This window comes from Rhinoderma darwinii, chromosome 11 (genome assembly GCF_050947455.1).
Source record: "Rhinoderma darwinii isolate aRhiDar2 chromosome 11, aRhiDar2.hap1, whole genome shotgun sequence".
Classification (NCBI taxonomy): domain Eukaryota; kingdom Metazoa; phylum Chordata; class Amphibia; order Anura; family Rhinodermatidae; genus Rhinoderma; species Rhinoderma darwinii.
In genome coordinates, this window is record NC_134697.1 from 13,741,587 (window position 1) to 13,761,341 (window position 19,755).

Consider the following 19,755-nt stretch of genomic DNA (forward strand, 5'->3'; position numbering starts at 1 on the left):
AATCCACCAGAACGGGAGCCGCTCCTTGTTTATTTCTACACAGAAACAGCTTGTATTTTTTTCACAAACATCCTTCATATTTCCATATAAACAGTATTTCTAAGCTTTAGCGCAGCATGCAATATTGACATTTCCCTTCTGCATGACATTCCCAGGGAATAAACATTTTAGAAAGCACAAAACAACTTGTCACGAATGTAGAATTTGATAGTTTTGCTTTTTGTAAGAATTTGCGGCTGGTTAATATTAATAGGAAAGCCCCTTTCTATATGCCCTATTAGGGTAAATGGATGTCAGAAGGGGGGCCCCGCTCAGGACACCCCTTCATGAGCCGGACCAGAGAACTGCTGCAAAGAATGACTCCCTCTCTGGAGGACTCGACGTGACCATGTATTATATGGTCGTTTGAATGGCCACTATGTAATACTACATTTCACTGCAGCTTACCTGGGCAATACCAGCTGATTGCTGGGGGTTAGAGTCGGACCTGTGGTGTCATGTCGGCTTTATTTTAAGGGGTTGACCAGATGGGACGGAAGAGCTGGATTTACCTACAGGCGGCACAACTGACTCGGACAAAAGAGAGAGATGTTGGCACGAGTAGTCAGTCATGGACTATGTAGTCACTGGATGGAAGTCGTATTTGTGCGCTGTATGATGTCGGCATAGTCATTTCAGGTTAGCTTTTATCTTTCCTCATGGGCGGGGCCAGGCATGTTGTATCGTTCCTCGGGTGTTGTTTCACTCAATTACACAGGGATATTATGGCGCAAGTACTTGGAATCAATGGGATCTACTGTCGGTCACTTTAGAAACTTTCTATTTCGTTTTCCTTCTTCAATAAAGGCAATTAGGGGCGGGACAAGCTCTGTTGATGCCCATGGCGGTGGTCTCAGAACGCACCCTACCCCCTCGGTCCCTGCACGATAGCTGTCGCATGGACAGTCAATCGTCCCTTGTTGCCCCTCTCCCCACCAATCCCTAGTGCTCATATTAATATAGGGAAATAAGAACTCCGGATAATTTTTAAAGCAGAGCATGGCTTTAAAAAAAATATATATATAAATTGCACCGCCTACTCCACCAACCCTTCAATGTTCATATTGGCAAAACTTTTTTCGTGCATTTTTGTCTTTCTGGCGTACAAGTATTCAAAACATATGTCATTCAATCATAAATAGCTATTTCTGAAGCTCCTGCTCCACTCTTTTTGACACGTGCAACACTTTTGGGGAAAAGTGGGCGTGGTTTCAACCCGTTCATCAAATTTACTGGTGAAATCTGCCCTGGATTAGAAGCGTGCGGCGCACAGGTATACACCACGTTGAGGAATATGACACGTTAGGACTATGACACGTTTTTTTCAGACAAATGTTCAGTGTTAAATTTTTACAACTATTTTATTATTATTATTAGTTATAAATGCGTTTTCGGGACTTTCTTTTTTTTTATTTAAAGGGACAGTGTGCCCTAAGATCATGTAAAAACATGCTGGTTCAGAGGAAAAGCGGTAGTTTTATGTAACATATGCTTATATGTGTGTTTTCTGCTGTGGAAATTATGAGAGTTATAATTACCAATTTATTATTAATTATTGTCTTTTCTTAAGTCCATATAAGCCCATTCATTTTTGTCTTTATATTTATAAAATGAATGTACATAAATCATTTCCTAGTCCAGGATTAGAAAAACATGACTGCTTTCTTTCAGGAACAGCGCCACACTTGTCCATAGGTGGTGTCTGGTATTACAGCTCAGCTTCATTGAAGTGAATGGCGATGAGCTGCAAAACCCCGCAGAACGTGTCGACAGGTGTGATGCTGCTTTTGGAAAACCCCTTTAGGCCACATTCAGACGTAACGGAAAATGTCCACTGCAGATTTTGCAGCAAATTCCTGGAAATTATGCAATGAACCGGCAGCAAAATTTGCATATTTGACAGTTAGGCCACATTCACACGAGCGTATCAGATTCACGCGTGTGAAATACGCGCGTAAATCTGGTCCGTGTGCGTTGCGTTATTGCATCTGTGCTTTGCGAATGGCATATGTTTTTCACGCACTCGCAAAGCACGTCTTTTTTATTTTTCAATAGAATTGATGCTCAAATCACGCACAGCACACGGATGACAGTCTGGGTTAGCCACAGCGAGACACCCTTTTTGTTAACAATTCTCTGATTTGAATAATAGAGGGGGTTCCCGAGCCACCCCCCATCCCCATCTATAATGTCCATGTGTCCCAATAGGACATATAGGGGGAGATTTATCAAAAATGGTGCTAAGGAAAAGTGGAGCACTTGCCAATATCAACCAATCAGATCGCAGATTTTATTTAAAAAAAGACCTCTGAACAATGAGAGTGGGAATCTGATTGGTTGCTATGGGCAACTGTTTCACCTTTTTCTTTCACCAGTCATCACAATACAGACATGGCCTGATTTGTGTCTGTTCATTTTTGCCCATAGCAACCAATCACATCACGGCTTTCATTTTCTCACATGCACTGGAAAAATTATATCTGAAATCTTATTGGTGTTATGGTCTCCCACAATTTTGTCTGCACCTGGATTTACACATGAGGCCTAGTGTGTCATGTTTTTGAACAATTGAAACTTTATTAGTCTTGTTTGGTAGCTATTATGGGGCATTATATTGCTAAGTAGCTCTGTTCTTAAAGGAAACCTCTTCTCCATGAACACCAATTTACAACATTTCATCATTAAAATCTACAGAAAGTTGAAAATGGAGTTGAAATGTTTCATTATTTAATGCAGAGTTCCTATTTATTGAAAAGGGGTGTCCTATCTGGTCAACCTCTTGTTAGAAAGATGCCGCTCCAATCAGATGCTATCACCTGGAAAAGTTGCATGTGATGTAATACGACATGGCGCCCTTCAAATGAATATCCGACTATGTAATACATGACATCATGGGGTCCGCGGGAGTTGCTCTTTGCAGTATTTCTCTACTCTGGCTCATAGGGGGATGGTCCAGAGCTGGGGACGCTACTCTATGACATTCAAATGACCTTTTAGGGTACATGGAAATGTATCTAGATGAGACAACCCCTTTAAGTACTTTTTTTTCCCATTTTGTGGTGTTGGAGGAGAGGACCAGCAAGAGAGTTATTGTTACCATATCGAAAGGGTTTCTCCACTTTGGACAATCCCTACTTGTTAGAAAGGTCCCTTAACAATAAGCTGTTCACAAAGTGACCCCCTGCTGGAACCCCCAGCGATCAGCTGTAATCTGTAGGTGTTTAATTTCCCTGCAGCGCCATCACAGGAGAAATTAAGTATTACACAGTGCCCATTCCTATCAATGGGTTGTCGGTGTAATGCAGGACCGGTCCTCCAGAGCGAGAGACGCTCTTTCTACTCTAGCCACGAGGATCCAGAAAAGGAGACCTCTCTCTATTACCTCAGAATTCCATAATAGGGTGTACGAAACTTAGTAGAGATGATCGAATTTTCCATCCAATTAGATTTAGTCCAAATAAATTTGTCATAAGTCGCAAGTACCCCAATTGCCCTGAAAACTCTTGATCTTTCTCCCAGCGATCCAGCACTGACGCTCTGGCGGTCCTCACAGTGTTTGTATACAAAGGGGCAGCATGTGACTGCAGCCAATCAGCGGGCTAAGCGGTCATGTGTTGTATTCCTGGAATGAACACTCAGCAATGGGCGCCATGATACTAGGAATACAATTAGTGACCGCTGAGCCGTCTGATTGGCCGCATGTAAGCAAACACTGTATGGGAAGACAATCGGAGTGTCAGCGCTGGATCGCCGGGGGGATAAATAGGCGAGTACCGATTGTTTTTTTATTTCAGGACATTGCAGCCATTAATAAAAATGTTAAAAACCCGGATAACCCCTTTAAGTGACATAGGGTCAAAGTTATTAAACGAGTTAATCAAGATTTGCATTTTATGTTATTTTATTTCTTTTATCCTTTCTTTACAGAAAGCCAGAAAAGAGAGACTCGGACATTTTAAGAACAAAATTAAGTTCTGCCACCCTTATATTGGAAAGCACCATGAAGGACTCCAAAATGAAATATTTTTGTAGGACATTATATGTTTCTACTTTGAAATAACTCATGTAATTCCTCCTGTCGGTACGTTTCCAGGATAAAATTACCTTCTAAAAGCGAATCTAGAGAGAGAGAGACGAGTGCCGGAGTTCCTCGGCAATTAGCAGCCATAGGTTAGTAGAGGATTCACGTTACGTACTTTCCACAGGGGGCTTTTCAAATGGCCACGAGGTAGAAAAGAATGATTTCCCTATAGAATCTCAAAAATAAACTGTTGCTGGGGGAAGAACAGAATGAGTTCAGATAGAAATTCTGTATAGGTCAAACACTAATAAAGTCCACGAGTCTTTTCTCCATAGATCCAGGTGATCCCAGGTTTCTGTATTTTTATACCTGTCTTGTTACATTCTAAATATTGAACAACCAATGACCTAAAATGTCCTATTTATTCCATGTGCATGGCCCAGATATGTCTGATTTTGCAGCGTTGGTGAGGCAGTGGGGATCTAATGAAGGGTATGGACAAGCTGGTGCTCATGACAAGTTGTGTTGTGTTCCTCTTCAACATACTCGAAGGCTAAAATTATAAAAAGAAAAAGGAGGCAAACAAGCAAAGTGGTCAGCAAGCAAATCAAGTCCAACATGCAATTTATTAATACAAAGACAGACCGTGACTTAGGAGGTGATTGAAGACGACAAAGGTAAAGTGCGAAGCAGCAATGGTGGTGGTGAAGTCATTGACTCGTGAGGCAAGAAGAAGCAAATTAGATGGAAAAGTTGTGGGATTAGAGGAGGTCACATTCCCAGAGGACTATGTACAATGATCATATCAGAAGCTTCCCAAAACCTTTAAAGTGGTGTCTTATTTAGACAACCCATCAGATTAAGAGTCTTCCAGCAAAACATCCAATTGTAGGAACGTCTTGAGATCAGTGATATCGCAGCTACCACTAGGGGGAGCTCTCTGCATATGGGATTAATACAGTTAAATATTGAATTTTAGGTGGTATTCCAGTCCAGTTGGAGGGGTAGGGCACATGCTTCATTCAAATCCTCCTGGCAGTCAGTCTTGCAGCTGAGGATACGGAACCCCCGCTCTGGCGATTGTTAGGTGTCCCAGTGCTTGGACCCCAATCGATCTAGCCGTTATTATCTAGCGAGTGCATAGGTGATAACTTGTTATAATCGGAATACTCTTTAAATGGGAGCTAAATGAATCTGTATGCAGTGAGCTCCCCCTAGTGGCGGCAGCAGGTCTTCATTAAATGCATTATATATTGTATTTTTACTTTATTACTCTACTTACTGTCTGATCAGAGCACACAGACATATTTGTAAGTTCTCTGTATTTTATCTTCTTTTTGCCTATAGCTATACATACCTAGACCTAGAGCCTGTACAATCTATTTTTACTACCAAGCCTCCTTTATTTTTAGACATTATTGTGAAAAATATTCACAAAAGAAAAATGAGCTCAGCCACAGGATAGGGGCTGGTGTTATGCTGCGACGAGACATATTATTTCACAGCTTTCCATATTTGCTAAGAGCCGGCGTCTCAGGAATTTATTAAGCAAGAACACTTACGGTGATCGTAATTCTGATGGAAGCTTTGTAAAGGCACGAAAATTATAGAATTGTAACTTCATATTGGTACAGTATGATATTCAGATTCTTGTACATAGGGGGCAGTATTATAGTAGTTATATTCTTGTATATAGGGGCAGTATTATAGTAGTTATATTATTGTATATAGGAGCAGTATTATAGTAGTTATATTCTTGTATATAGGGGGCAGTATTATAGTAGTTATATTCTTGTATATAGGGGGCAGTATTTTAGTAGTTATATTCTTGTATATAGGGGCAGTATTATAGTAGTTATATTCTTGTATATAGGGGCAGTATTATAGTAGTTATATTCTTGTATGTAGGGGGCAGTATTATAGTAGTTATATTCTTGTATATAGGAGGCAGTATTATAGTAGTTATATTCTTGTATATAGGGGGCAGTATTATAGTAGTTATATTCTTGTATATAGGGGGCAGTATTATAGTAGTTATATTCTTGTATATAGGAGGCAGTATTATAGTAGTTATATTCTTGTGTATAGGGGGCAGTATTATAGTAGTTATATTCTTGTATATAGGGGCAGTATTATAGTAGTTATATTCTTTTATATAGGAGGCAGTATTATAGTAGTTATATTCTTGTATATAGGGGCAGTATTATAGTAGTTATATTCTTGTATATTAGAGCAGTATTATAGTAGTTATATTCTTGTGTATAGGGGGCAGTATTATAGTAGTTATATTCTTGTATATAGGGGGCAGTATTATAGTAGTTATATTCTTGTATATAGGGGGCAGTATTATAGTAGTTATATTCTTGTATATAGGGGCAGTATTATAGTAGTTATAGTCTGGTACATAGAGGCAGTATTATAGTAGTTATATTCTTGTATATAGGGGCAGTATTATAGTAGTTATATTCTTGTACATAGAGGCAGTATTATAGTAGTTATATTCTTGTATATAGGGGCAGTATTATAGTAGTTATAGTCTTGTACATAGAGGCAGTATTATAGTAGTTATATTCTTGTATATAGGGGGCAGTATTATAGTAGTTATATTCTTGTATATAAGGGCAGTGTTATAGTCGTTATATTCTTGTATATAGGGGGCAGTATTATAGCAGTTATATTCTTGTATATAGGAGGCAGTATTATAGTAGTTATATTCTTGTATATAGGGGGCAGTATTATAGTAGTTATATTCTTGTATATAGGGGCAGTATTATAGTAGTTATATTCTTATATATAGGGGGCAGTATTATAGTAGTTATATTCTTGTATATAGGGGCAGTATTATAGTAGTTATATTCTTGTATATAAGAGCAGTATTATAGTAGTTATATTCTTGTATATAAGGGGCAGTATTATAGTAGTTATATTCTTGTATATAAGGGCAGTGTTACAGTAGTTATATTCTTGTATATAAGGGCAGTGTTATAGTCGTTATATTCTTGTATATAGGGGGCAGTATTATAGCAGTTATATTCTTGTATATAGGGGGCAGTATTATAGCAGTTATATTCTTGTATATAGGGGGCAGTATTATAGTAGTTATATTCTTGTATATAGGGGCAGTATTATAGTAGTTATATTCTTGTATATAGGGGGCAGTATGATAGTAGTTATATTCTTGTATATAGGGGGCAGTATTATAGTAGTTATATTCTTGTATATAGGGGGCAGTATTATAGTAGTTATATTCTTGTATATAAGGGGCAGTATTATAGTAGTTATATTCTTGTATATAAGGGCAGTGTTACAGTAGTTATATTCTTGTATATAAGGGCAGTGTTACAGTAGTTATATTCTTGTATATAGGGGGCAGTATTATAGTAGTTATATTCTTGTACATTAGGGGGCAGTATTATAGTAGTTATATTCTTGTGTATAGGGGGCAGTATTATAGTAGTTATATTCTTGTACATAGGGGCAGTATTATAGTAGTTATATTCTTGTATATAGGGGCAGTGTTACAGTAGTTATATTCTTGTATGTAGGGGCAGTTTTATAGTAGTTATATTCTTGTATATAGGGGCAGTATTATAGTAGTTATAGTCTTGTATATAGGGGCAGTATTATAGTAGTTATATTCTTGTATATAGGGGCAGTATTATAGTAGTTATATTCTTGTATATAGGGGCAGTATTATAGTAGTTATATTCTTGTATATAGGGGCAGTATTATAGTAGTTATATTCCTGTATATAGGGGCAGTATTATAGTAGTTATATTCTTGTATAAAGGGGCAGTATTATAGTAGTTATATTCTTGTATATAGGAAGCAGTATTATAGTAGTTATATTCTTGTATATAGGGGCAGTATTATAGTAGTTATATTCTTGTATATAGGGGGCAGTATTATAGCAGTTATATTCTTGTATATAGGGGCAGTATTATAGTCGTTATATTCTTGTATATAGGGGGCAGTATTATAGCAGTTATATTCTTGTATATAGGGGGCAGTATTATAGTAGTTATATTCTTGTATATAGGGGGCAGTATTATAGTAGTTATATTCTTGTATATAGGGGGCAGTATTATAGTAGTTATATTCTTGTATATAGGGGGCAGTATTATAGTAGTTATATTCTTGTATATAGGGGTCAGTATTATAGTACTTATATTCTTGTATATAGGGGGCAGTATTATAGTAGTTATATTCTTGTATATAAGGGGCAGTATTATAGTAGTTATATTCTTGTATATAAGGGGCAGTATTATAGTACTTATATTCTTGTATATAGGGACAGTATTATAGTAGTTATATTCTTGTATATGGGGCAGTATTATAGTAGTTATATTCTTGTATATAAGGGGCAGTATTATAATAGTTATATTCTTGTATATAGGAGGCAGTATTATAGTAGTTATATTCTTGTATGTAGGGGGCAGTATTATAGTAGTTATATTCTTGTATATAGGGGCAGTGTTACAGTAGTTATATTCTTGTATGTAGGGGGCAGTATTATAGTAGTTATATTCTTGTATATAGGAGCAGTATTATAGTAGTTATATTCTTGTATATAGGGGGCAGTATTATAGTAGTTATATTCTTGTATATAGGAGCAGTATTATAGTAGTTATATTTTTGTATATAGGGGGCAGCATTATACTAGTTATATTCTTGTAGATAGAGGGCAGTATTATATTAATTATTTTCTTATTATTGGATTATCCATATAAAAAAAATTGTTCTGATCTGACATATTCCTGAGTGGCCACATAATAGAATAACAGTTCCTGCTATGCGCACCTCTCTTTCCAGCTGTGCAGAAGAGGGGTATCATGAGTTTTTGACAGTTTTATTTTAGTAATGGAGACTAGATAGGCAGGATAACACCATTAACAATAGCAGGGAGGAGAGTATATACATCAAACTCTGCTTTGTTACTTAGTGGCAGGTTGTGAACATGGAAGTAGTCCTCCGTGGGATGCTGTTGGACTCTTTTAGTTTAAGCCCTACCATAGACTTTTATGACATATTGACAAGTCTCCCTAGTACATACTCGGCTGTTTCTGTATCTCTTAGTGAACCCCGTTCTTGAGATCAGCATGGGTTTCAGTTTTAAGAGCACCATGGTAAAGTCTTATGGCATATCTAGTCGATATATAAGTCTATGGTGGAAAAACCATGAATTGCCAAATGAGATATATCATAAGTCAACTCCATAGGAGCCTGGCGTCTGGTACCCCTATCAATCTCAAGAACAAGGAGTCCCATTTCCAAGTCTTAGTTAAAAAAAAAAATGGATTAAACATCCCACCCCTCACTCTCTGGAGCTTTGGACCCCAACCCGCGACTCGCCAGTTGTTGTGGAACTATAAATCCCAGCTTGACCTGACAACCTAGCAGATGTCAGGGCATGCTGGGAGTTATTGATTCACAAAAGCTGGACAGCCACAGGTTGGAGACCACTACTCCAGGTAATATGATATATGATCTCCACTAAGCAAACCTCACTGATCTTATTTTATGACCTATTTGATTGACATGTCATAAAAACATTTCTCCTGGAAAACCTATTTGGAGTGAATGAACACCATTATGTATTTTATATGTAAAAAGGTCCAAGAATGTGTGCTGATTAATATCATAATATGTCTTTATAGTAGTCATGGTTCCGTTTTTCTGATACATAGACAAAGTTAAATAAAGCATTTCTGTCTGCCTGCAGTCACCACTAGAGGGAGCTTAGGAGCTTGCTGCATATTATTTTACATTGACCTCAATAATAACACACTATAGAGTAAGCTCCTAAGCTGCCCCTAGTGGCGGCTGCAGGCAGACAGAATTGTATCAGGTCTGCGCAGGAGATTTGGAGCTCTGTGTCAGGAAAACGAAGCTCTGGTCGCTATAAAGATATATTAGCACAGAATGTTGTTGGACATTCACTGTGAGGATACACTTGGGTGACTTGTTTCCAGTGTTATTTTAATATTTCTATTAAAATATTGTAAGACCTGGGTAAGATCATGAGAAATGACAGGAATATAACAGTACAAAAATCAGCAGAACACTTATATGCGGGAAGACAAATAGAAATTAGAGGACGATACGCACAGGAGGAGAAGACGGGACAACGGAATAGACGTGGAGCACGGATTAATAAATTGCATGTTGTCTTATATTACACACTTGTTTCTATATTGATACACAAGGATCACACATTTTCATGCAACGTCCAGATTGTATACAGTTCAACGGCACATAATACAGGACCAATTATGTAGGAGGAGAAGTCACATTTGCTGTCCCGGCTTTTTCCAATAAAATAAACTTTTTGAATTTATAATTTTTTTTCCAATAGACCTTTACTTGAAATCACAAAAGTAAAATACATGTGCACTGCGTATTATAGATTGTATTCCAGCTCAATCCACAGCAGGAAAAATAGAAATCATCAATCATCTTAAGCATAGTATGTGTGTCTGAGATGGGGAAAATGAGATTGTAAGCCCCATTGGGGACAGGGACTGATGTGATTGTCAACCCTCTGTACAGCTCTGTGGAATATGTCGTTCCCAAATAAGCAACAGAAATTAATACGCTGTCACTTTAATTAAAGGGGTTGTCCCTTCTGTACCGCCCCTCCTCTAAGGGAGGACCCACTGGCGATCAGATGATCACAATGGATCCAGCGTCTGAAGTTGAAACTGAATTTCCCACTGCAGGAGAACTGTGGTATTACATGGCGCACATTTAATTTACGATAGCATAGAGTGCGTGCATGTACTGCCATATACACCTATGTATAATCATATTAGTATGTCTAGAACTAGAAGAACCTGGACTAAAAAACACAAACACACAAGATAAAAAATGGTGGAATTTTGCAATTATAAATTCATATAAATTAAACGCTAACCTTTATGTACCCAAAAAGGGGGTAGATTGAATTCTACAGGGACTCGTACAGCTATGGCAAAAATATTATGAATACTGTAAGACCCCATGCACACGGCCCGTGATTACGGGTACGGACGGCCGCGGAGTGTCATCCGCGGGCCGTCCGCAATCACTGACTATGCACAAAAAAGATGTGCATTCATTTCAATGTTGCCAGACCGTAAAATGACTTGTCCTGAGTTTCTGCGTGCCACAATTGCGGCCCCCACATGGTCCGTGTAAACCAGGGTCGTGTGTATGGGCCCATAGAAATGAATGGGTCCGCAATTCATCCACACTTTGGTGGATGAATTGCGGACGCAAAAACACGTTCTTGTGCATGAGGCCTAAGAGAGAAAAATATATGTCGGTCCTTAAATGGGTTTTCCTCGCCACTAGAGCGGAGAGAGCCGCAGACATGAACTCACTCCATTTCATCTCTGTATGCGGAAGCCACCAAACTGTGTTCATCTGGGTTCAGGGGACCCCCGTTCCACCGATAGGGGAGGGTCCATTTAAGGTCAAAATTGCATTCTTAAAAGGATTGACAAATCTGTACATCCCTCTTTTATTTTGCAGCTTTCCCCGATGGTTACCTAACTGATCAAAGTGGTCCCCCCCCCCCCATTATGGTGCCAGGTTTTGCCACGCAGGACACAAGGGGCCGGTGTTTGTTTCCCCCTCTATGACTCCTGGGCCAATTCCCCACCTCTATGCAGTTCCTCTAGGGAGGGGAGTTCTGCAGCAGTTCTTGCCACCCAAGAGGATGAAACCAAGCAGGGCTGTGCCCGCTCTCCCTGCAAGGTCCCCATGGCAGCCACATGGTCTGCCTCCACATACACCCTTCACGGCAAATCCTGCAGAGCGAGAGCTGCAATTTCCAGTGTCACATGACGAGATAAGGGGTAAAGCAGGACCCTCACAGAATACTTCACCGTATACACCCCCCCCCCCAATGATCACCAATTATCTTCTGGGTTGCAGCTCTGATTATATAAAATTAAGGATTACAGTCTTCAATGAAGAGGATACCAGCATTCCTCCAGTATACCTGCGGCTCAGACTACAACTCCCAGCATGTCCTGTCCTATTGTAAGGTATTTACAGTGATGTTATGATGTCACTGCAGGATTATTCCTTTTTTTTTTTTTTTGCATATTCTCGGTTAATAATGTAACATACCCCTAAATATAATCTTATCAATAATCCAGATATTACACACAGTAGGGATTATGTGATCACCCCCATTATTAAAGCCCAGAAAACGACAAAAGGTCCAGTAAGAAATGACCAATGATGATAAAAACGCAGGCAGAGATATCACACGGGACAAGGACGCTAAAGCTGGAGTTTGTGTGCTGCTGGATACATGTTGTTGTTCTCTGTTATCAGCCCCTTCAGGATGGGCAGAGTCTAATTGTAATGTTCTTCATTGATTGGCAGGAAATCCCTGCCCCCATGATCACTACTTTATGTCACATATCCGCAGTGCCGAGAACTTCCAGGGAGATTTGCGTCCGTATATATGAGTGATATCAGCCGCTCCTCTTATACGGCCGCTGCACTATTAGGGTAGGAACAGACACGGCGTAAACATGGCAGATTTTCCGCAACGGATTTAGGGGGGATTCACACAAACGTGTATTCGGTCCGTGCGGGCCGCGTGGTTTTCACGCGCCATGCACAGACCAATACAAGTCTATGGGGCAGTACAGACAGTCCGTGCTTTTTGCGCAGCGTTTGCCAGCTGCGCAAAAAGCGCGACATGCTCAATATCTCCGCGTATTTCGCGCATCACGCACCCATTGAAGTCAATGGGTGCGTGAAAACCACGCAGGTCGCACGGAAGCACTTCCGTGCGAACCGACTGAAACAGCGCACCAGCTGTCAAAAGGATGAATGTAAACAGAAAAGCACCACGTGCTTTTCTGTTTCCGAACATCCAAATGGAGTGTCTTTGAGATGAGCGAACCCGGACAATCGAACCGAACTTCACCGGGTTCGGCCGAACTCGTTTTGGCCGAACCCGGCAAAAAAAATTCCGGTACGCGACGTCAGGAGATAGTCACTGTCCAGGGTGCTGAAAGAGTTAAACTGTTTCAGCACCATGGACAGTGACTACCGATCCCAATAAACATGAACCTGTAAAAAAAAAACCGATAACTCCCGGCTTCTTCCTCCAGTCTGACCTCCCGGGATGACAATTCAGTCCAAGTGACAGCTCCAGCCAATCACAGGCCAAGCACAGGCTGCAGCGGTCACATGGACTGCCGCGTCATCCAGGGAGGTGGGGCCAGATGTCGAGAGGCGCGTCACCAAGGACGCGTCACCAAGGCAACGGCCGGGAGAGAAGTTCTCGGTAAGTACAAACTTTTTCTTTTTTTATTCACAGGTTGGTGTATATTGTGCTCGGCATTCACTGTCGAGGGTGCTGAAAGAGTTACTGCCGATCAGTTAGCTCTTTCAGCACCTTGGACAGTGACGGGCGTCGACTAGCCTCATCTCTATGATGGCGGCTGCGCGAAAATCACGCAGCCGCGCATCATACACGGATGACACACGCAGCTGTCAAATGGTTTTTGCGCGCGCAAAACGCTGCGTTGTTTGCGCGCGCAAAAACGCAACGTTCATCTGAATCTGCCCTAATTGCGGAAAATCCGCAGCATATTACAGTAGCAGCAGTGGGGGTGCGATTTCAACAAATCTCATCCCCACACTGCGGAAAAATGGTGGCAAAAAAAAGCATATAAATTGACCTGCGGCTTCTTCAGCCGCAGCTCTTCTGTTGTGGGTTTTCCAATTTAATTCAATGGGGGGGGGCTTAAACCTACAACAAAGTGGTGTGTGTTGCGACATTTGCGGCGGAATCGCAGGGATTCCGCCGCAATAATCGCAAGTAAGAAAAAAATAAATAAAAAGTTATACTTACCCAGACTTCCCTGCCTCTTCTGCAGTCCGACCTTTCATCCCATGACCGGCAACGTCATCCCAGGAGGCCGGACTGCGCGCAGAGAAGTGGGAGGGGGTAAGTATGAAAGTTTTTTTTGTTATTTTTTGCGGTGCTGCTTGACACAGCTGAAATTCTGCCGGAAAAATGCACCACAATGTGGTGCGAATTTTAAGGTGGCATTCCCTGCGGTGTTCAGGGCGGGTACGCTGCGGAGCTTGACGCAGCATATTCGCCCGGGACACGCTCTGTGTGTTCCTACCCTTATAAGCTGCTGACTTTAGGTTTAGGTTAAAGGGTCCCATAGAAAATTGTGGTAACATTTAAAATGAATCGGACCCCCATGATCACACATACAAGATGACTTTAAGGGGGTTTTCCGGTTTAGAAAACCCAGTTCCGTACACCCTATTACGGAATTTTAACTTAATAGAGCGGGGTCTCCTGTTCAGGATCCTCATCTCTTGGCCAGAGTGGTTGCAGGGAGGGTCTCTCTCTCTGGAGGACCTGTCCCGTCCTGTGTTAGGGTATGTGCACACGCAGTGACCAAAAACGTCTGAAAACACGGAGCTCTTTTCAGGCGAAAACAGCTCCTGATTTTCAGACTCGCGTTTTTCGCTGCGTATTTTACGGCCGTTTTTGGAGCTGTTTTTCAATGGAGTCAATGAAAAACGCCTCCAAAAACGTCCCAAGAAGTGTCACTTCTTTTGACGAGCCGTCATTTTACGCGCCATATTTTGACAGCGACGCGTAAAATAAAGGCTCGTGGGAACAGGGGCGTTTTTTCAGGTGTAATTCGAGGCATAAAACGCCCGAATTACGCCTGAAAACACTGCGTGTGAACATACCCTTACACAGACAACACATTGGTATGAAAGAAAACTGTGTAATGCTTCATTCCGCCTGTGGTGGCGCTGCAGGGAAACTGAACACTTAGGGTATTCTCACACACAGTGTTTTCCGACGTAATTCAGGCGTTTTACGGGTCCATTACACCTACAAACATCTGCCCATTGCTTGCAATGGGAATTACGATGTTCTGTTCCCACGAGGTGTAATTTTACGCGTCGCTGTCAAAAGACGGGGCGTAAAATGACAGCTCGTCAAAAGTAGTGCCGGACACTTCTTGGGACGTTTTTGGAGGCGTTTTACATTGACTCCATTGAAAAACCACTCCAAAAACGTCCGTAAAAGACGCAGCGAAAAACGCGAGTTGCAACAAAAATGTCTGAAAATCAGGAGCTGTTTCCGCCTGAAAACAGCTTCGTATTTTCAGACGTTTTTAGTCACTGCGTGTGAACCGACCCTTACTGACAGGTTCCCCCAGAGATTACAGCTGATTACTGGGGGGCCCAGCAGGGGGACACTTTATGATCTGCTAATTGTTAAGTATTGGGGATTGTCCACACACAACGGAATTGCTGCAGAAAATTTCTGACCCACACAACTCTGCTGCATCTGACAACCTCAAACATGTAGCAGAGCTGAATTTGTCATTTTACTCTTGGGGGCAACATTGTATGTTCTGTTTAATGTAATAAATGTAAATGTAAGTCTATGCAAATGAAGACAAATACCACATTGTAATATCAAAATGAGTTTTTCGAAAATGACAAACTTGCACTTGACAAACCCAACACTGCTACATCTGTATTATCCATAATATAAAAGGTTATTTATGATATCCCGAAATAAAGCATAAAAACAATAGAATATGTGTCCCAATAGGGATGAAGATTGATGTGAGTAATGACAATCTCTGTACAGCGCTGCAGAATATGTCTGCGCTATATAAATGAATAAATATAATAAAGCTTTTTTTCTTCTTGAACTAAAACTTCAACACACTGCTGGCGGCTGGGCATTGGATTGCTTAGGTGGTTTACCTGCAGTCCTATCATTGTAATATCATGATGAGTTGTGCCAAAGGACAACCTCAGCTCTACTACATCTCACAACTTAAGCTCCTTACAACTTTGCTGTCTGACAACCTCAGCTTTATTAAATCTGACATCCTCAGCTCTGCTACATCCGACAAACTCCAGCCTAGAACATTTGACACTCCTAGGGCTACATCTGACACTCCAAGTGCGACTACATCTGATAAACAGCTTTGCCTCATGACAACCTCGCCTTTGCAGTATGTGACATCCTCAGCACTGCTACATCTGACAGCCTTAGCATTATAACTATTGACAACTACTGTTCAGCACATCTGACAACCACAGTTATGCCACATCTGACATTGGCACTGCTACATCTGCTAACCTTAGCTTTGCGCTATATGACAACTCCAGCTCTGCTACATCTGCAAAATTGACATAATAAATGTTCTTTTTTTTTAAATAATAGAATGAAGCCTAAAAATCCTATAAAAATTGATCAGAGATGAAAGAACTTACTCTTCTTCCTCCTGATTGTTAGCGGAATCAGCACTTTTACGGACTTCAGCATACAGCTGGCCGTTTGCGGGATGAACGCCATTTCGTGGAGTGATCGCAATTTCGTCAATTTCGTTATTTTGGAAGCGGTGGACTGTGTGATGGAATTATGCAGAAGGGTCCTTTATTGCAGCAACAGACTGAATCCTGCAGTCAAGTCACAGACGGTGCGAGTGCTGGCAGCCACTGCGGCTGGGACTGGTAATGGCAGTCGCGTCGTTTTTGTTTTTTTTATCATCACTGCAGATGTGTTAGACGCAGAGACCTTCACTGTAAATGAGGCGGCAAATCAGGGGTCGGCCACATTGTTTATCATCAGGCGGCAAAAGCCTTCACCTCCATAGTTTATACACATCAACTATTATAAACCTTCCGCAGGGCAACAATTTTGTACAAATTTTTTAGCCACTGGCATCCATAGAAAAAACGGGCCCTATAGTATAATTTACAATGTGGCCCCTTTCCTGTGTTTCCTTATACCATCATATGCCCCCCATTTGTGGTCGAGTGCCCAATACTTTACCCATCCAACTACGCACCCTTTTTTATGGAAGCCTTCCTTTTTGGTTAATGTAGCAGAGCCTGTAAAGAGGGGCAGCCCTGTACAACTTCCCTCTATCCATTGCGTAAAACCTGAGCCCCCCCTCCGTGGGGTCCCAAAGCAGCCGCATGGAATGCCTCTATAGCACATACGCCCTTGATTTTAACCATGATGAAAACAAAAAACGGCAAATATTATAAAAGCCGCATGCCTGGCAGCGCTGCCCGCCAACATACTACAACTCTCAGCATGCTGTTTTTATATATATTTTCATTTATTTGTCCCCTCTCCATAAAGCACACTCCACAGCTGAGACTTGTATGGGAAAGTGAAGTAGTTTGTTGCCGGAGGAAAGATCAACTTCCTGCATCTGCTACATCATCCATTAATTATTCACTATCTGATATTCATTCACATGTATTCTTATACGCATAAAAAAAAGAAATGATCTCCTGATAGGTCAAACCTCCCAAAATTTGAATCCCCAATCGCGAGACACATTTGTTGGAGTATATTTCTATTTTCTTGACATGATTAGGCTGAAAACGGTCATTCAGAAAATTACTCATTGACTTCTATGGAAAAGTGTAGTGGGCATGCTCTATGACAGGTCACTGTGCAGGGAGAGGGAGGAAGAGCTGGGCTGTTTCCATCACCTACTGTATTGCCAATGGAGTGATTGTGTTATCTGCCTCCAGCTGTATAATAGAGGTGTTACCATTTATTGTAATCCCACCCTCTGATGATAATACGATGAATGCTGCCCCTGCCCCCAGTGTACACAGCACAACTGCAAAGTGACAGGAAGTATCGGTCTTGTCAGTACTCAGTGGCCAGTGTGAAAACTGCCATTTCAGGATTTTTTCTAAATTTAGTGACATGGTGCCGGGCCTGAGGGGGCGGGGCATGACACAGTGTATCTGAGTAGCCTGGAGTGTTCCTTTAAGAACTGAATGCTTGGATTCTTCTGATAAAGGTGAGATGTTTCAAAGTTGACAACCACATATGGACCTGCAATGGCCGCCTACATTTTCTTGTCATTATTCCAGTGAAATATCAGCATCTGCCTGGTAAGTTTTCCTTTTTATGGCATAAAGCCTTTTCCTGGGACCCCAATTTCCTTAAACGAGTCCCCTGATATCATAGGGACACTAGGCTTCATGGCAACACTAAGTTGCCAGAGCACAAGAGCAGGAAGTGTTGTCATGGGGACAAATAAGTTCATATCAGATGAGGGCAAATTTTTAGATCTTCCCATATGATTAAAATATTTTAAAAAAATGGCACAAGTATATATCTGGTGGTATAAAATGGTCTCATGTCCGGGCTATACACGTTATACAATGACATAGATGACCGCACAGACACCGGAGCTCCAGCGCTGCGCCGGCTCTCTAATTAAATGTTTCATTTACATCCGGAAACGTTAGAAGTCAGCGAGTTCGCAGCCGATGCTCTGGTCATTGTCGGTAAATAATACAGCAAGAAAACGTATCCTGTAATCAGAATACAGAAGCCGCGGTTCCTAGAATGGAGATTCACTGAATCGCCGGGAGCAAATTTCACGATCTTATATCCAGTCAATTACAGGGAACTGCTCACATAGCAATTCCGTAATATTATCTGGTTAGGGCTGTCATGAGAAACCTCTGAGCCCCGCACAGATAAATTGTCAGGGACCCTGTGCCGCCACCGACATGATTAATGTGGCGTTAGAGACCTGTAGCGAGACGATGGAGTAGGGAGCAGCGGAGGGGGCAGGAGACATATTGCAGGGGAGGGGGTAGGAGACATATTGCAGGGGAGGGGGTAGGAGACATATTGCAGGGGAGGGGGTAGGAGACATATTGCAGGGGAGGGGGTAGCACTGGAGCGGTCAGCGACCAGTGCAGAAGAGGATAGCGATCACATATTGCTGACCTGTAGTGTTTTTCCAGCAGATCCCACAGATGATTGATTGTATTAAGAATTTGGAGACAAGTCATCACCTTGAGGTCTTGGTCTTGTTCCTCAGACCATTCCTGAACAATGTGTGCAGTGTGGCGGGGGCATTATCCTGCTGAAAGAGGGCACTGCCATTAGGGAATATCGCTGCCATGAAGGGGGCACTTGTCTGCAGCAATGTTTAGTTCGGTGGTACGTGTCACATCCACATGAATGTCAGGACACAAGGATTCCCAGCAGAACATTGCCCAGATCATCACACTGCCTCCATCTTGTCTTCTTCCCATAATGCATCCTGGTGCCATCTCTTCCCCAGGTAAGTGACGCACGCGCACCCGGCCGCCCACATGATGTAAAACGTGATTCAACAGACCAGGCGCCGTCTTCCATGGTCCAGTTCTGATGCTCCCATGCCCACTGTGGGCACTTTCGGCAGTGGACAGGGGTCAGCATGGGTGCTTTGACCGGTCTGCGGCTACACAGCCCCATATACAGCAAGCTGCGATGCTCTGCGTGTGGACACCGTTCTATCATATCCAGCAGTAACATTTTCAGCAATTTCTGTGGGATCGGACCAGATGATCTAGCCTCCGTTTCTACCCTCCACATCAATGAGCCTTGGGCGCCCATGACCCTGTCGCTGGTCACAGGTTTCCTTCCTTGGAGTACTTTTGGTAGGTTTTAACCACTTCATACCGGGAACACCCCACAAGACCGGACGTTTCTGAGATGTTCTGACCCAGTCGTCTATCATCACAATTTAGTCCTTGTCACAGTCCCTCAGATTCTTACACTTGCCCATTTTTTCTGCTTCCAAATCATCAACTTCAAGAACTGACTGGTCACTTGCCGCCTGTTATATCCCCCCCCCCCCCTCATCGGGCGCCAT

General features: G+C 41.7%; 1 protein-coding gene across 4 annotated transcripts in view; it reads right to left on the reverse strand.

The window, feature by feature from the left end:
• The window catches only part of KCNIP2 (potassium voltage-gated channel interacting protein 2), a 344,365-nt gene that overhangs the window by 42,203 nt on the left and 282,407 nt on the right, over positions 1 to 19,755 (reverse strand). Inside the window, exon 1 of one of the 4 annotated variants that reach the window (XM_075843005.1) lies at positions 16,343 to 16,541. The exons of the other annotated variants lie outside the window; for them this stretch is intronic. Coding sequence (XP_075699120.1) covers positions 16,343 to 16,424 — 82 coding nt within the window. The 5' untranslated portion in view covers positions 16,425 to 16,541. Of the gene's footprint in view, positions 1 to 16,342; positions 16,542 to 19,755 lie in introns of those variants that run through there. 4 annotated transcript variants of the gene reach the window in all.